Here is an 18,613-nt window from a genome sequence, read left to right as displayed (position 1 = left end):
GTAGGGTGGTGATGGCTCCTGGTCAAAAGTACAAAGAGAGTTTAATACGGTCCAAGACCAACATAAAAACATACCAGATATACATACTGTCGCGCCCCAAGCTAGGAAGCGCGGAGCCGAGGGTGGGGTCTCGCTTGCCAGGTCGGAGTTGAGGAGTTTCCTCGGCCTCAGACCACTCAGCCGGGGAATCTGAGCTCGCTTCCCCGTCTGAGTCCGCCAGGGTTGAGGGCCACAGATACCTGGCCCTTCCCAGCCAGTCATCCTCCTCGGCCTCCACCCCACAACTCCCTTTTAAGCACTTCCCCCCCATGGCTCCGCCCTCCCGAGCCTATATGGGCCGGTTGTCCCGCCTTCCGGGGTCTTCCTATTGGAGGAGTCCCCGGTAACTCCGCCCTCGTCACGGCTCTCGCCCTGCCGCAGTTCCATGGGCCATCGGGCTTAGCTCCAGACGCCCCCCCCTTCCTTGCCTCACTGCCGACAGGGGTCCTGTCGGCGGCCGACGGGGGCCACTCCCCTGGACTTCCCTCGGGGCCCCCTGGCGTCTGTTGTCCTGTAGGGGGAAGAGGAAGGGCCTGTGAGGAGCTGCCCCGCCCCGCTGGCTTCCGGGGCTCGGGGCCTCCTGCCCTTCCCCACCAGGCTTCCCTCTCGGGCGACCCCCCCGTCTGCCTCCCTCTGCCTCCCTCTCTGCCGGTCCCTCCTGGCTTCGGTGCATCCTGAGACCCCCCCCCCAGCCTTCCCAGGCCTCAGGTGAGTGGCGGGCTGAGGGCCGAGCTTGCGCCGCCGGGACCCGGGCCGCCTCCCGCCCTCCCTGGATTCCTGGCGAGCGGCGGGGTGGGGCCGAGCTTGTGCCGCCGGGACCCGGGCCGCCTCCCGACTTTCCTGGGCTCCCAGCGAGCGACGGGGTGGGGGCCTGTCAGGCTGCTATCTCGGTTTCAGTATTGTTTCTGTGTCGGTACTGTACTGTCTAGCCTCAAGGCCAACCACACATACCAAGGCCTGGGAATACTGCTCCTGGGAAAGTTGACTCTGTCTGTGTATGCTGATGTTGTATAATCTCCCGCCATTTACTGCCTTATATTATCGTTCGGCTAGTGAGACTCTCATAGCTGCCATAGTTCCCTGTATGCACTGTATTGCCTTTTTGACCAGTAAAAGCCATCTGCTTGGATTCTATATGACTCTGTGGTGATTTCTGGTTCGAAGGGTCAGGAGCTTACATTATGGCAGCTATCTATCATCTTCTTTATTGTACTACTAGTCAGGCTGGAGCCCAGGGGGGTTCGCCTGCCGCTTGGATGGGAGCTGAGAAGCTCTCTGAGTGACCTACTATCCTGGATTCCTCTCGGAAGGATCCCACCCTGTTACAGGACATAGTCGCTGAACTCTTCAGAACTACCCTAGAGGTTTGCCGCTTGAGGGGACTGGTACAGGAGCAGTGGCAATCTCTTAAAGGGACTCTCTGGATGTTGACGTCGGAGGATACTGATACTCGTTTAGATCTTCAAGACTTGGATCAATTACTGCACGATGCCCGGTTGGCAACTGAGGATTTACAAATACTAACTGGACTTTTGGATAATCTTATTTCTCGAGAGACTCTTTCCTCTAGTTCTACCATGGCAGGAGCCCCGCCGGAGGGTTTTTCCCTGATCCCGGATGCGGCCAGCTGTCAGGCTGAAGCCAAGCGAGTCGCTGTTCGCACCGCTCTTCTCCTTGTGGAATGTACAAAGGACACCCCGGTCGCCACCTTGGCTCAAGCTTTGACCTCGACTTTTGGAGCCGATGCACCTGCACTGGCGGTTCGAATACAACCCTTGCTGGGCGGGGAATCCGACCCCATACTCTCACTCCTGGAAACAGAACTTTTACCGCGCATTACGGCGGAGGCTGCCCTAAGACTTGAGAACGCCAAAGTTCTTGCGGATAAGGATGCCGCCGAAGCGGCTAAGGTCGCAAGAGAGAGAGAGGCTGCTGACGCAGCCAAGGCGGCAGCAGCAAGGGTTAGGGATCGGGCGAGAATGGATACGCGCCCCAAGGACACTGTACAAGGGCTATCAGGTCTGTCTTTTTCCCCGGCGTTTGTCCCGTCGCGCGCGACCCAACGCGCACGCCGTTTGGCTGACCGACGTCGAGACTCAGGAGAGTCTGAAGACGAGGATCTTTATGGAGATAGCTCTCAATGGGCCACGAGCTTCCGGACCAGTAAACCTCATCTCACTGGTGGCCCAAGTGAGGAGGTTCACCTCTTACGAGCCCAGAATCGGGAGCTCTCCGACCGTGTTGATCAACTCCAAGAACTAATGGAACGTATGCTTCAGGATAACAGGCAATTACAACAAACCCTGATAGCCCAAGCACAGCCTGTTCCGATACCGGGTCAGGGGGTGCCCATCCAGCCACCCCAACCACCCGCTAATGTGCCTGCTCCACCCTTGCCTCCCGGAGCTCCCGTTGTTCCTCCGCCCGGACCACCCGTGCAACCGGGCCAACCTGCGCCCGGCCCTTGGAAGCAACTTAAATTGAGGACTACGTACGACGGATCGAGACTTTGCCTTGTTTCTTGCATCAAGTGGACAGTTATATGCGAGAACAAGGACAACTTTTCCCCACGGAAGATAGCCGGGTGCGTTATGTAGCTTCCCTTCTGACAGGTAAAGCAGCTGACTGGATGGTCCTCCAGTTTGACACCCGCTCTCGAGCTATTCGTTCCCTCAACAACTTCATGACTGCTCTAAGAAGGAGGTTTGAAGACCCCTTCCTGGGGGAAAGAGCCAAAACGGAACTCTTACAACTAAAACAAGGCTCTGCTACAGTTCGAGAATTTGCCGATGAATTTCAACGACTGGCAAGCAAAATTGTAGGCTGGCCCGAGACCACCCTAATTCATCATTTCAGGGAAGCCGTGCACCCTGACGTTCTGAACTGGTCATACATGCGGGGCGATCCCGATACCCTTGAAGACTGGATTCTATTGGCCGAGGAAGTGGAAAGCCGCCGACGCTTTATTTCCCTAGTCCGTCAAAAGCACAAGGAAAAAGGCACCCAAAAGCCTCAATCCAAGGCACCACCGCCCGTCCCACGAAATCCTCCACGTCCGCCCCAGGAACGTGAAGTCCGATTTCAGAGAGGTGCCTGTCTTACTTGCGGAGAAATGGGCCACTTTGCAGCTGTTTGCCTGCACCGCCATGAATTATTTCATCCCAGCACGACGACCCGCGCCAGAGGTCGTCCACCACACAGAGGCACCGCGGCCACCCGCAGCGCAGCTCCGGGAAGACCCACACCCTCTGCACTCCATGCCGGAGACCCAGCCTCCCTGCCTACTACCAACGACCCCGCCGGGTCTCGGATTACAAGTGCCCCATTGGGGGACAACTTTCCCTCTTCGGATGAGGAAAATCCTTGGAATTCTCTAGCCTTAAACCTGGAATCTCCCCTCGACTTGTCAAAAAACGGCTCCGGTCTGTGGTGAATGGAGCGTCTCCACAGACCTCTCAGGATCCTCCTGTTAAACCGAATGCTCCTACCAAAATCAAAGAAGTGGACTCCACCGTCTACGTGGATGCAGTTTTACAACACATTAACGGTGGCCCACAACTACCCGTCAAAGCACTAATCGACTCCGGTTGCTGTCGCACTCTCATAAGCGAAGCCACTTTTGCTGCACTCAGAGCCGAATCTGAGGCTTTACCCGCCCCCGTCCAATTTGCCCAAATGGACGGGAGCCATTTCCAGGGGGGTCCAGTTGATCACCGCACCATAGGGGTGGCAATGGGAATTGGCTCCCACTGGGAGCAAATAGACTTCACTATAGCCCCTATCCGTTTTGAAGTGGTCTTGGGTATTAACTGGATTAAAGGACATAGTCCCAGTATTAACTGGGAAACAAACACTATCTCCTTCGCCAGCCCCATGTGCAATCAGCACCGGCAGAACTTTGCACTGTTATATCCGCCCGTACCAGCATTGGCCTCCGATGTCCCAGCACTTCCAGTCCTACCTAATGTATATCGAGACTTTGCGGATGTCTTCGACCTTAAAGAATGTGATACCTTACCCCCCCACCGGGCCTCAGACTGTACAATTGAGGTGGTCAAGGACTGCACATTAACCAAAAGTAAGATTTACCCTATGAGCGCTTCCGAGCGCACTGTTCTCCGGGACTTCCTTGACAAAAACCTCGCCAGAGGGTTCATTCGCCCATCGAATGCCCCGAACTCGGCCCCCGCGTTTTTTGTCCGAAAAAAAGAGGGCGACCTTCGTTTATGCATTGACTTCAGAAAACTCAATGCGGTTACCCAAACCAACGCCTATCCTATCCCATTAATATCTGATATTTTGGGACAGTTACAGGAGGGCCGGGTGTTCTCCAAGTTAGACTTGGTGGAAGCCTACTACCGAGTTCGCATCCGCGAAGGAGATGAGCACCTCACTGCCTTCTCTAGCTGTTTCGGTATGTATGAATTCCTCGTGATGCCGTTCGGATTAAAAGGGGCCCCGGGGGTCTTTATGCAACTCATCAACGAAATCCTTCATGACTTGCTGTATCGCGGGGTGGTGGTTTACTTAGACGACATTCTTATTTATTCAAAAACCATGGAAGAGCATGTAACTCTAGTCCGAGAAGTTCTGCAGCGCCTGCGCGACCACCAACTCTTTGCAAAACTGGCTAAATGCGAGTTTCATCAAAGCCAGCTCACATTTTTAGGATACATAATCTCCCACCAAGGTCTTCGCATGGACTCTGTCAAAGTCCAAGCCGTTCTCGATTGGACTCCTCCCACCAACCGCAAGCAAGTGCAACAGTTTTTGGGATTTGCAAACTTTTATCGAGGATTCATTCCTAACTTCGCCCAAGTGGCCCTACCCATTACTGATCTACTAAAAACCAAAGGGAAAGCAAACACAGCTACCTTACCCTCCGCAAAAATCCTGTGGACTGATCAATGCCAAGCCGCGTTTGTGGCTCTCAAACGCCTCTTCACATCCGAACCCGTACTACAGCACCCGGACCCAAACCAAATGTTTATTGTGCAAGTCGATGCCTCCGATGTAGCTATGGGAGGGGCCCTCCTCCAGAAAGGTCCGGATGGCCTCCTTCACCCGTGCGCTTACTTTTCGAGAAAATTTGCGCACGCACAATTGAACTGGCCCATTTGGGAAAAAGAGGCAGCGGCCGTTCACCATGCCCTGACTCTATGGAGACAATTCTTAGAGGGGTCCAATATCCCCTTCGAGGTTTGGACCGATCACAAGAATCTAGCTGCCCTCACGGGGTCCCATAAACTATCAGCAGAACAACAACGTTGGGCTGAATTCTTCGCTCAGTTTCGTTTCGTCCTAAAGCATGTTCCTGGGAAGCAAAACGTTCTCGCAGATGCCCTCTCCCGGTTGCCACAATACCCGGTAAAACTCGAGAGACCAACTGACTCTCTGTTCACCCCTACGCAAAGGGGAGCCCTTCCTGTACTGGCCGTGCAAACTCGATCTCAGCAACAGCATCCCAGATCCAGTTCTCCAGCACCTCCAACCCGAGCGGCTACCCAACCGCCCTCGCAACAACAATGAACCGACGATTCCACTCCTCCAACCCCACCGGCTGCCCTACCGCCTACAATCTGCGCACCACCGCACGTAAGCACTACCCCCATAGCTGGTCCTAAGACTTCTATAGCCGGGGGGGGGTTCCCGCCAAGGTTCCCATCTCCGAATCCTTTTTAAATACCCTTCGGAACCACTGCCTTTCTGAATGCTCCACTCACACTCTACCCCCTGGGGTAATAGAACAGGGAGGCTCATGGTACAAAGACTCTAAATTGTATGTACCCAAGGCACTTCGAAAAGACGTCTTACACTTAGCTCATGGAGTAAAAACAGCTGGACACTTTGGATTCCTAAAAACTCTCCACTTATTGCGCAGACAATTTTGGTGGGGGGGAATGCGTTCCGACGTTGACTCTTTTATTCGCAGCTGCCCTGTTTGCGCCACAGTGAAGCGATCACAAGGCAAACCCCCGGGGCTACTGCAACCTCTAGAAACACCCACCAGACCATGGGAAGTGATTGCTATGGACTTTATGACTGATCTCCCTCTCAGCGTGGGAAAAACTGTGTTATGGGTTGTTACTGATTTGTTTTCCAAACAAATCCATTTAGTTCCATGCGCAGGGATCCCCTCTGCTCAAAAAATGGCCCGCCTCTTCGTGACACATATCTTCAAATTACATTCGTTTCCGCGCAAAATAATCTGTGACCGCGGCAGTGGCTTTGTTTCCAAGTTTTGGAAAGCATTCCTCAAGTTGGTGGGGGTTGAACAAGGATTGTCTACTGCATACCATCCTCAAACCGATGGTCAAACTGAACGTGTAAATGCTGTCCTTGAATGTTATTTACGCTGTTATGTAAACTACCACCAAGATAACTGGGTAGAACTGTTACCTTTTGCAGAATATGCCTACAATAATGCTGTACATCAATCTACAGGTTTTAGCCCATTCTATGCAGTATATGGACAGGATTTTGGTCCTGTTACGCCCAGAAGTAATGTGGAGGGGGAGGGAGATCCTGACGTTGCTTCCTGGGCACACACCCTCCGTACCACTTGGCCTTGGCTCGTTAGCAATCTCGACCGAGCCAAGCGCAAATACAAAGCACAAGCTGATAAACATCGTTCCCCCGGGGGCGAACTGCGAGTGGGTAAATTGGTCTATCTTTCCACCAAAAACCTACGTTCCACCCGTCCTTGCCTTAAACTCAATGCTAAATTCATTGGCCCTTTCCCGATCACACGGGTCATAAATCCTGTCACGGTGGAATTAGCTCTCCCGAAAACCCTGAGGCGTGTGCATCCCGTTTTTCACATTAGCCTCCTGAAGCCCCATACGGCCTCTCCACAATGGCATCCCGATCCGCCCCCCGAACAGCCCATTATGGTGGGGGGGAAGAGCACTTCGAAGTCTCCAAAATCCTTGACTGTCGTGTTCACCATGGAAACCTACAGTATTTGGTCCGTTGGAAACACTTCCCCCCTGCCTACGACGAATGGGTTCGCGCACGAGATGTCTCCGCCCCCAAACTAATCGATGCCTTTCACACTGCCTACCCGGACAGACCATCCCCCTTGCAGACTGGGAGGGGGCCTTAAGGGGAGCAGGATGTCAGGCTGCTATCTCGGTTTCAGTATTGTTTCTGTGTCGGTACTGTACTGTCTAGCCTCAAGGCCGACCACACATACCAAGGCCTGGGAATACAGCTCCTGGGAAAGTTGACTCTGTCTGTGTATGCTGATGTTGTATAATCTCCCGCCATTTACTGCCTTATATTATCGTTCGGCTAGTGAGACTCTCATAGCTGCCATAGTTCCCTGTATGCACTGTATTGCCTTTTTGACCAGTAAAAGCCATCTGCTTGGATTCTATATGACTCTGTGGTGATTTCTGGTTCGAAGGGTCAGGAGCTTACAGGGCCGAGTCCGCGATGCCTGGGGACGGGCCGGTCGCAGGACACATACATTACATAACACATATAAAAGTGTATCAAGTGCGAGCCCCTATAACATCTTACAATCTCTCACTCATAAAAGCCGTTAAGAGCATAATTTTAAAAATATTACGTTTGGAATTAGCATAAATATAAATCTAAAATCGCTCAACCATTACGTTCGACCCATGAGAACCTCCGGTGGGCAGCTGACCTAAGCACAGCTTCTTCCCGGAGCTCCGGTGAAGAACCGAGAAATATCAAATAAAAGGGGCTTATGTGCCCCCCCCCGAGTCCTAAAAAGTGGAACGGGTGTCAGGAATGCTCCTGCTGCCGATGAAGAGTGGTTCAATTCCTGAACTCTTCGAGAGTGCTTAAATACCATCCTCCAATAAAATGATGGGAAACAGGGGAGAAGAAGGAGGAAGTTACAGAAATCCCACCTCCAAGTAATGGCTTCCTCGGCAAAGAATTTTGGCTGCGTTGTAAGATAGAGGCATCCTGAATCGGCTGTGGACAGAGAACGCTGGCTACATAGCGACACCGAAGGGCCGGATGTACGTGTCCCTGTGCAGCAGGTAAATACTTCCTACAACTCTGAGCATAGAAAGGAGACGACAGAAGGTCCACAGTACTTCCTACTTCCTGTTCTAGAAGCCGAGCTAGAGTGTCCCTGTACTCTATGGTGCCTTGATTCTTCTAACTTGATTTTTACAGCAATTAGGAGGCCAAAAAATAAATAAGGCAAATTTGCTGGGAGGCTATACTACTATTCATAAAATAGAAGATTTAATCGATTGGAGATCTGCTTTTAAATTGGGATCTGCTGGTTTGCATGTCTGTACCAAGGCAATGTTCTGGTTCATTGCATAGCCCTGCACTACCTAAACCTTCCACTGATACAACAATGGAGAAGCAAGAAAAAAAGATGCAGGATCTTCTGGCCAAACAATCTGATACTTTCACTAAACAAATGGAAAAACAAATGGCCCAGTTAACAGAGATGTTAGCTGGTAAAATGGACAATGTAACAAAAGAAGTGCAAGAGATGAAGACCCAGGTTATTACATTGCAAGCTGACATGAAGGCAATGGATATTTCTGTTAAGAAAATGACTGAAGAACATAAAGGAGTGAGGAAAAAAGTGGAAAGTCATGAAAAACAACTGGATAAGCTACAAACACAGGAGGAATCCACGAAAGACCAATTAGCTATGATGGACCTGAGAGAGAATCTAATTTACGTCTGAGAAATTTATCTGAAGATTGTGGCAACACAAGAGAATCACTGGTGAATACATTAGCATCTTTATTCCACATAGATGAACAAGAACTGGATCAAGCTATTAACAGAATTTATAGAATGCCTTTGCCTCCAAACCTAAGGAGAGCAAAGGCAAGGGATGTTATGATATCTTTTTATGATATCAGGATGAAAGACATGATAATGCAACAACACTACAAAGACCCAGTAATTGTGGAAGGTAATGCATTAATACTTCTAAAAGATATCCCAAGACATCTGATGACAAAAAGGAATATGTTCAAAGATTTCACTACAACTTTGAGAAAGTGTGGAATAAAATACAGATGGTTGTTACCACAAGGTTTGGCATTCACTTATAAGAAAGTGAAATTTACCATAACAACAAAAGAAGATGTTGGGAAATTCTTGAGAAAATACAGGAAGGAACTTACAGGTCTAACATCAGAGCAGAAACAAGACTCCAGTCAAGAAGAAGAAGAGGATTTATCGAAAGGAGCAGAAGGAGGTTTTTAAAATTTAATACTCTGACAAGATGGCCAAAGTTATTTCGTGGAGTGTAAATGGTTTAAATGAAAAAGTGAAAAGAGGACGGATTGTTAAATTTTTACAAATGCAAAGGTACTCTTTAATATGTTTGCAGGAAACCCATATTTCTAGGAAGGACAAAAAATACCTAGAAAGAAAAACTTTGGGGCAAACTTTCATTGCCTCATTGAATACAAAGACTAAAGGACTAGTCATTTATGCACATACTTCATTTGCCCCAGAATTTGTATATAAAGATGAAGAGGGCAGAATACTTTAATAAGAGCTAAAATCTTAGGACAAAAAACATTGGTGGTAGGGATCTACGCACCAAATGAGGGTAAAGCACAATTCTATAAACAGCTTCATGATATTTTATTGCAATATGCTGAAGAACAAATACTGCTACTGGGTGACTTTAATGGAGTTATAGATTGTGCGATGGACAAAAAAACAAAGGCCAAAGATGATAAAGAAGGCTGCCTTCCGAAAACATGTTTTCAATTTACTGAGGAATTTAAAATACAAGATATTTGGAGAACAATTAATACATCATCGAAAGAATATACCTTTTATTCCGCAAGACACAACTCACACTCTCGGATTGATATGATATGGGCGAGCAAGTCTATATTTACACAACTTCCCTAGAACTTTTTCTGACCATAACCCGGTTTCTTTTGAATGGAAAATACACAAGCGTTCAGATGGAGGCTAAATGATAGGCTTCTGCAAGATGACAATACAAAAAAAGAAATACATAAGTTAATTAAGGACTTTTTTGAGATTAATATGAATGGAGAGACCAGTTTAAACACAGTCTGGGTTGCTTTTAAAGCTGTTTTGAGAGGGTTTATGATCCAGAAGAATACAGCATGGAAGAAAAAACAGCTACAGCAAACAAATGAAATACTTTGGAACTATGAAATTTAGAACAACTTATTTTAGAATCAAAAGAAGATCAAAGAAACTATCCTTTTAAAAATTAAGACTGTGAAACACCAACTTAATTTGGTGGTAATGGAAGAAATGAATAAAAACTTGAAGTATGCGAAACAGAGATATTTTGAGTTTGCAAATCGACCAGGAAAATTTTTAGCTAGTCAACTGAGAGATTCCATGCAGAAGAAGATAATAAATAAAATTCAGACTGCAAAGGGACCGGTCCATACTACAACAGATATACAGAAAGAATTTGAATCATTTTATGCTAGATTGTACCATAAAGATTCTATCTCTGGGGGGGGGGGGAATGGACAACTATTTGAGAACAGTAAATCTCAACAAGCTAACCTCCGAACAACATAAAGTGATGGATGCTTTAATCACTACAACAGAAATAGAAGAAGCAATATCTAGACAAAAGACATATCAAACACCAGTCCCAGATGGAATTACAGTTCTGTTTTTTAAACTGTTAAAAGATGATTTGAAGAATCCTTTTTTGAAGGTATGTAATACAATATTAGACTCGGGTCAAGCTCGAGACATGGTCATATGCTTTCATATCACTAATACATAAAGCTGGAAAGGACCCAGAAAGAGTATCCAATTACAGGCCAATCTCTTTATTGAATGTGGATTACAAAATATATGCCTCTATATTATCAAATCGACTGAAGCAATTTATAACAACCTTGATACATGAAGATCAAGCGGGTTTCGTACCTGGAAGGCAGATAAAAGACAATTTGAGGATTTTATTAGATGCAATGGAATACTATGACCAAAATAATCAACACAAAGCGGCTTTTATCTTCCTAGATGCTGAAAAAGCATTTGATATAGTTTCATGGGAGTTTATGAAAAAAGTTTTGGAAAAGATGAACTTTGGAGTTAGATTCCGAACAGGGATTGATGCTATTTATAATATGCAAAAAGCCAAAATACTAGTGAATGAATCAATATCAGCTACCTGTGAGATACAAAAAGGAACCAGACAAGGTTGTCCACTGTCTCCTCTGCTTTTTATTTTGACTTTGGAAACTCTATGTAGTAAGATACGTGATATGGAAGCAATCCATGGCTTAAAAGTAAACAAACAAGAATTTAAACTGAGAGCTTTTGCAGATGACTTATTATTTATTCTAGATGACCCGAATCAATCCATAAATAATCTGATGGAATTACTGGAACAATATAGTGAAGTTTCTGGATTCAGAATTAACCAAGACAAAACTCAGATACTGTTCAAGAATCTCTCAAAAGAGGAACAAAAAGACTTCATGAGTATTTCTACATGGGAGAAGACGAACAAGATACAATATTTAGGCATTTGTATTACAAACAAAAGTAAGGATTTAATAATTAATAACTATGTTAGACTTTGGGAAATGATAAAGACATGGCATCATGGTCCAATAAAAATATTTCTTTTCTGGGTCGCATATCAGTAACACAAATGAATATCTTACCAAGACTGTTGTTTTTGTTTCAGACTTTACCTATAATCACACAAACAAAACATTTTGACATTTGGAGGAAAGACTTGTTGAACTTTATTTGGCAAGGGAAAAAATCTAGAATTGCATATAAATACTTGGTTGACTCTAAAGATAGAGGAGGGTTTGCTCTTCCGAATTTTAGATTGTATGCGGAAGCATCGGCTTTGGTATGGCTAAAAGACTGGATACAATTAAAAAATACACATTTATTGGACTTGGAAGGTTTTAATAACAGATTTGGGTGGCATGGTTACTTGTGGTATGATAAACTTAAAAATCACATGGCATTTCAGCACCATATTGTAAAATCCTCACTGATAAAAACGTGGTTAAGATATAAACATCTGTTGGAAACTAGAACACCGCTATGGATCTCTACACAAGAAATGTTAACATTACGACCACTAAGACCATCCCAATTTATAACATACCAGGATCTTCTAACTTAGGAAGATAAAAAGTGTGCCTTAAAAGACCATGAAGATCTTAAAGAACATTTAACTTGGTTTCAATATCATCAAATAAAATCTGTATATATACAAGATATGAAGATAGGCTTTCTTAAAGATAAATCAACATTACAACAAGTTTTACTGGAGAATAATGACCATTTAATCTCAAAGATGTATAAGATGTTGTTATTAATATATACAGAACAAGATCAAATTAAACCTACGATGATAACGGGCACAGACACTAGGTCATGATATTTTATTGAATAAGTGGGAAAGACTTTGGACAAGAGATATGAAACTTGTGCTTTCACAGTCGTTGAGAGAGAACATATACAAGATGATCTACAGATGGTATCTGACACCGAAAAAACTTGCCAAAATGTACAGTACAATGTTACCAAACTGTTGGAAATGCAAAAAAGAAGTTGGTTCTTTTCATCATATATGGTGGCTTTGCAACAAAGCTAAAAACTTTTGGGATATGATTTACAATGAACTAAGACTAATTTTACAGCGAAATATCCCAAAAACATCGGAGATGATGCTGTTAAGTATGATACCAGAACATATCTTGACACAAAGAACTTTCTTGATATATGCCACCACTACTGCTAAATGGAAAACGTCAGAGATACCAGACAAAAATGACTGGATAAATAAAATGTTTGAGCTAGCAGAAATGGCTAAACTTACTGCTTTAGTAAATCAAAAAGACAATGAAGAATATGTGAGGGAATGGGAAGCATGGATAACATATTATGAAAACAAATTAAATATGGGAAATGTTAAAGGCGATGACTTAATCTAATTCAATTGATTGATGTTGAAAGGATGAAGTATTTAATAATTAAAGTATATAGAATGATAATATGTAATTTATAGAAATGATACAATGAATTATAATGAATTAGAAAACAAATACAGAGGGGATTATATAGATATTAATTTGATAGAGGAGGGGAGAGGGGAAGTCAGAAAAAGTTAATACTGATTAGGCTGATTAGTTTGAAATTGTTTTATGTAACTCTGCAGATGACAATATTGAAACTGTATGTGACTTAATAAGAAAATTTAAAAAAAGTTCGACCCATGCACGCCTGATCCTCATAGCTTGCCACCCAAATTTGGCCACTTTAAAAGTTATCTCCATATCCCTGTCTGAGAGCATGTTAGAAAGACTAAAAGCTCTGGATCGCCCTGGGAGGCCCGATAATACAGAAAGAACGGCTTCTCGTATCTTGTTATAGATTTTCCATTCGAACACAACGTGCTCAAGGGTGACAATAAAGGAAATCAGACCCCTGCTTCCGATACTTGTAGAGATTTTCAATTTTCCTAATAGAAGCATTATCAGATGCAAGCTTAGCCTGAATGTTTGAGGCTATCTCCCGTATACCCTTTATCACAGGCCTAGCATCAGAACCATGTACTATGTCCATGACCAGATCCGAGGGCCTCAGATCTGATGCTACAATGTCAACCCCCAGGGCCTTAGCCATATGGATTAGCTGTTCCGTATGGAGTCTCCAGTCCTCAGTGGGGAAAAACGGGGATGCCAGGGCTTAAGCAGCTGTGGGGAAAGCAGTTTTGCAATCACTGTTCTGTTGAGCAGCTGCACACCCACTTCCTTAGCAAGTGAGCTTGCTACTCCCATGCGAGACTGCACAGAAGCCACGACAATGAAAACAGTGTTGCACTTACCTGTAACTGTTGTTCATCGAGTGGTCTTCTGTGCAGGCACATGTCCCTCCCTCCTTTCCCTGCTGTGGGCTGCTTGCACATCACTCAGGCTCCTCCATGGCAGCAAATGGAGAACTGAGGGAAGAGCGCTCACATGCCTCTTTGTCACGTGCCTAATTAGGCAGGAAGAGACGTTGACTCTGGTGCAAGATGGAGGGAAGGGGGGAGCATTCCTGTGGAGCAGATCTTTCTCGAATCTTTCAAGTCTATTCTCCATGGCTGGCTTGCACATGCACAGAAGACCACTCGATGAACAACAGTAACAGGTAAGTTCAACACTGTTTTCCTAAACAGAAAGAAAGACCTCCAACAAGACCCTCCCTGTGTACACTACAACTCATGGAGAGGTTCTCCTCCAGTTCAGATTACATTCTGAACCAGAGAAGAACTCTGGGGGTCATAATGCTTGCCTCAGTTTACAAATGAGCATTACAAGCCATAAGAATAGGTACACCATGCCAGGTAAATACAGACTTTAGCACTAGTACTTGTGGCTTATGATGAAGCCATTATATTCTCTGTATTGTAATGCTATCATGGGTATGTAGATTTCATTGATTGAGTGCATGCTGAGTATGGCAGTTTTTAATGATTATTATTATTATTTGTTTATTTAAATGTCAAGTATACTGGATCTTGGCATCAGCATACTCTTACCTTCCATGGTACCATGCATTATCCCAAGTAAAATATGTATGGATTGAAAATTTAGCACTTGCTCTGCATTTAAAATACTGCAACCCATATGTAACAAGAGAGCAGTGTGGAAGATCAGTTTTGAAAGAAGCATGCCTCCAGAGGCAAAGAAGAGTGCTCTTTCATTCAGTGCCCATGTATTTACCCATCCCTGGCCTGTACACTGATTCTGCAGTTCTGTCCTCTTGCCTGCCTGGTTCTATAATTCTAAACTGTTAAGGAAGCAATAGCACAGACCGTTAGCATACAAAACTGTGTCTAAGTTGTTCTTTAAGGTCAAGAAATAGTTTGTATGTTGTGACCATAAATTGCTTTTAAAGGTCCAGAAACAGCTGTGATAGCAGAGCAGCAGGAGAGTATGTGGAAGGTTAGCAACAGTATGTACAAAGGTGAGAAGTGTTAGTCCTCTTTATTACCCACAAAATATATGTAGTGCCATTTATAGAACTAAGACTTTACTGCTGTGATTTCTCTCACCTCACATGCCACTTGACTTTTTGTTTCTTTGTGTTGAACAGGTAGAAGTCTTCAATCTGCTTTATGTCACAAATGAGAGTAATTCTCAGAAAACTTACATTATACATTGCCTAGACTGTGCACGAAAGATAACCGGGAATCTGGAAAACTTTGTGGTGCTAGAACAGTACAAAATGGAGGAACTGATGCAAGTCTATGACCAATTTACATTAGTAAGTGAAGTCAGAAAATAGGTAAAGAATTTCTCTGAGGCAGAAAATATATATGTTGCCACATAAGAATGCCTTGAAAATGTATCGGTTGAGTAAGACTTGCACAATTATGTCTTCAGTGTGTAAACAGAAAAACAACTGTGCTCAGTAGACAGTCTTGTACTATATATTATTAATCATAAAATAAGGCTAACAGATAAAATAAGCTTGGGGGCTCAAAATGAATCATGGAAGATAGGGAATGATTTGGTAATCTTACTCCCCAAAATCTCCTCCTCTAGTACTCTTATGGGTTTCAGCAGGGTAATTTCTCCTAGTCTCCCTCCCTTTTCTCTTTAACTAGACAGCTGCTTTCATACATGCAGTTCTGTCCGTAAGATGTTACCAGGTTTGTTTTACAAAATTTTTCCTTTGGGTTAATTTATAAGGCTTTTTTTTTTTTTTTTTTTTGCATGCTTGAGCAATTTCGTGAGACTGCAGAAATTCCTTGTCTTCTCATGGCCTAGTTTAGCTGTTTTATCATTGGCAATGGGGCTGGCCAAGTTACTGTTAGTTGTAGCGATGCCATTTGTCATGAGTAAACTGAGTAAAATATTCTTGAGAGTGCAGATTTGTTACATTTGTGTAGTATTAAATAACAGTCTCAAAAATGTACTTTCTTCCCCTGATACCCTTAGGGACTCATTAGAATCACCTTTCTTCCTGGGCACAGGCTGAGCATCTAGGAGGAAAGATTTCCTACATACCTATGCCACTTCTTCCCAGTGGCCATAAAAATTTATCATAGGGTTTCTAATTAGGTGTGATCTTGGCAAAGAAGAATTTTTGCATTTTTCATTGCAATATGATGAAATGCATCCTGACTCCTGTCTTATGGGAAATGGCATTTACCTAAGTAATCAAGAAGTTGTTCTTCCATCTTTCTTTCTAATTATTGCACGATTGTTATTAGATTTTAGTTTTGTTGTTAGTGCAGGAAATGGCAGTTTAATGCTCTGAAATTCTTCTTAGATAAGATGTAACACTTCAGGCAAGGGAAATATTGTTTAAGAACATTTGTTGAGTTCAGCAATATGTTATTTGGGTGGCTAAAAGAATACATCCTGCTAACTTTCACATTTTCAGGCAGGATATCCCTGCTGGAATTTGCAGCATATTTCTTAAGAGGAACAGCAGCTTTGGGGGTCATGTTCTAGTTGAGAATCTGTAAAGCAGACAATGAAGCAGTATAAGCTTGGGTTTGCCCTGACCTGGATGGCCCAGGCTAGCCTGATCTCGTCAGATCTCAGAAGCGAAGCAGGGTCACCCCTGGTTAGTATTTGGATGGGAGACCACCAAGGAAGACGAGGGTTGCTGTGCAGAGGAAGGCACTGGCAAACCACCTCTGCTAGTCTCTTGCCATGAAAACCCCAAAAAGGGGTCGCCATAAGTCGGATGCGACTTGACGGCACTTTACACACACACTTCTACAAACACCTTTGGTAGGCAGTTACTGCTAGGACACTGAATGTTTGAGAGCACAGAGGCCATACCCCCCCTCCCGATGGAACTTCTTTCAAAGCTACTAGGGGCAGAAACAGGCAGATTTTGCCTTACATCCACATTTCCTGTTCTTTCTGGTAGTCTGGCTGATCTTCAGTCATAAACTCTGATTTATAAAGGTAAAGGTCCCCTGTGCAAGCACTGGGTCATTCCTGACCCATGGGGTGACGTCACATCCCAACGTTTACTAGGCAGACTTTTGTTTACAGGGTGGTTTGCCAGTGCCTTCCCCAGTCATCTTCCCTTTACCCACAGCAAGCTGGGTACTCCTTTTACCGACCTCGGAAGGATGGAAGGGTGAGTCAACCTTAAGCCGGCTACCTGAAACTAACTTCCGTTGGGATCGAGCTCAGGTCGTGAGCAGAGCTTGGACTTCAGTACTGCCCTGATTTGGGGAGTGAAATTGTACAGGCTTGATATGACCTTCTGTCTTATTCTTCTTACTTAGTGACATGCAGGGCCTCTGAGGCTAAGGGACTAGGATACAAAATACCAAGAGGCTTGGGGATCTTGACAGGGTTCTGTTGGAGTGGGGTTGTAGCGGCATATCTGTTCTAATCAAGTATCTTGGTGTGTTTGAATGTGAGGAAAGCCCTAGATGGAATCTTTGGTGGACCATGGTGAGTTTCAACAGCACTAGTTGCATGTTCAGTTAATATGACTTAAGTACCCTAAGACTGCTAAGTAAATAATGTGTTATGTCCTCTCTCTCTCTCTCCCTCCCTTTCTTTTTCAGGCGCCTCCATTGCCATCATCTTCATCTTGACATTTTCCCAAGGACATTTACATAAAAACTTTTCTGATATTCAGGAAGTGACCCAGTTCTGCACCACTGATTTTTGTAGCGATCCCATAAGGCTGCTGGCTGAAAGCTGTGTCTATGCAACCTTCCAAGTGCGGAGTGTCAACCAACTGGACAGGAGAGAGCACAGCTCCTACTCCAGAATTTGAAATTTAGAAAGTTCATTCAGCTGAATTTTTAAAAAATCCACGTTTTGTATATATCTGACAAAACTGGCAACATTATACAAACTACTGACTTGAAGACCACCTCTTTTGTATTTCTCCTTTTCTGGGCTGATGGGTTGGTTTCATCTTCTTCCCCCCCCCCCTTTTGTTCAGAGTTTCTCTTGGAAAAGTACTAGCGTAGCTGGTCATTTCTTTGTAAGGTAGTTAGAATTTTAAGTCTTTCTTTGGGCTACACTTTTTTTTAAATGTGAAAGGATAGGTGATACTTTTTTACTGCTTTTGTTATTCTGTCTTGTTTTGAAACCATGATGGTTACTTTTTGTTTCCTAAATAAAATTTTAAAAAATTAACAGCCAAGTCACAAAGATAAATGGGTTGCACATAGACTAAAGAATAAACAGATTTGTGATTTTGTTTCTAATCTTGATGTAAATTTACACTATTTATAAATACATATTTATTGCTTGAAAATATTTGTGAATGGAATGCTGTTATTTTTTCCAGATTACCTGCCATTGAAATTTTAAGGAGTTCTGTAATTTCAAGCACTACTCCTATTACATTTTCTATATGTAAATAAAACTGCTTAGCATTGTACAGAAACTTTTATTAAAATTGTTTAATGTTTAAAGTTTTTGTATGTTTGAGTTTTAAAAAGAATTTATGTACAGTGCCCAGTTTTTGTTGATTTTTTAAAATCTGGTTATATATATATATTTTATATATACTCTTGTGCTTGTGTATATATATAATATATATAGAAAACTGAATATAACTATATGTATAAAGAATTAGAGCCTAATTTTTT

At 44.1% G+C, this 18,613-nt stretch overlaps 1 protein-coding gene across 5 annotated transcripts in view; it reads left to right on the top strand.

The window, feature by feature from the left end:
• The window catches only part of KDM6A (lysine demethylase 6A), a 334,756-nt gene extending 316,825 nt beyond the window's left edge, over nt 1-17,931 (top strand). For all 5 annotated transcript variants that reach the window (XM_056858360.1, XM_056858359.1, XM_056858358.1 and 2 more), the window contains 2 exons: nt 15,124-15,294; nt 17,573-17,931. In XM_056858360.1, the coding sequence (XP_056714338.1) occupies nt 15,124-15,294; nt 17,573-17,602 (201 nt within the window). In that variant the 3' untranslated portion in view covers nt 17,603-17,931. The remainder of the gene's footprint in view (nt 1-15,123; nt 15,295-17,572) is intronic.
• The last annotated feature ends 682 nt before the right edge of the window (nt 17,932-18,613 follow it).

The sequence above is a fragment of the Euleptes europaea genome, chromosome 12, assembly GCF_029931775.1.
Source record: "Euleptes europaea isolate rEulEur1 chromosome 12, rEulEur1.hap1, whole genome shotgun sequence".
In the NCBI taxonomy this organism is placed as follows: domain Eukaryota; kingdom Metazoa; phylum Chordata; class Lepidosauria; order Squamata; family Sphaerodactylidae; genus Euleptes; species Euleptes europaea.
This window is presented reverse-complemented; position numbering and strand designations above follow the sequence as displayed.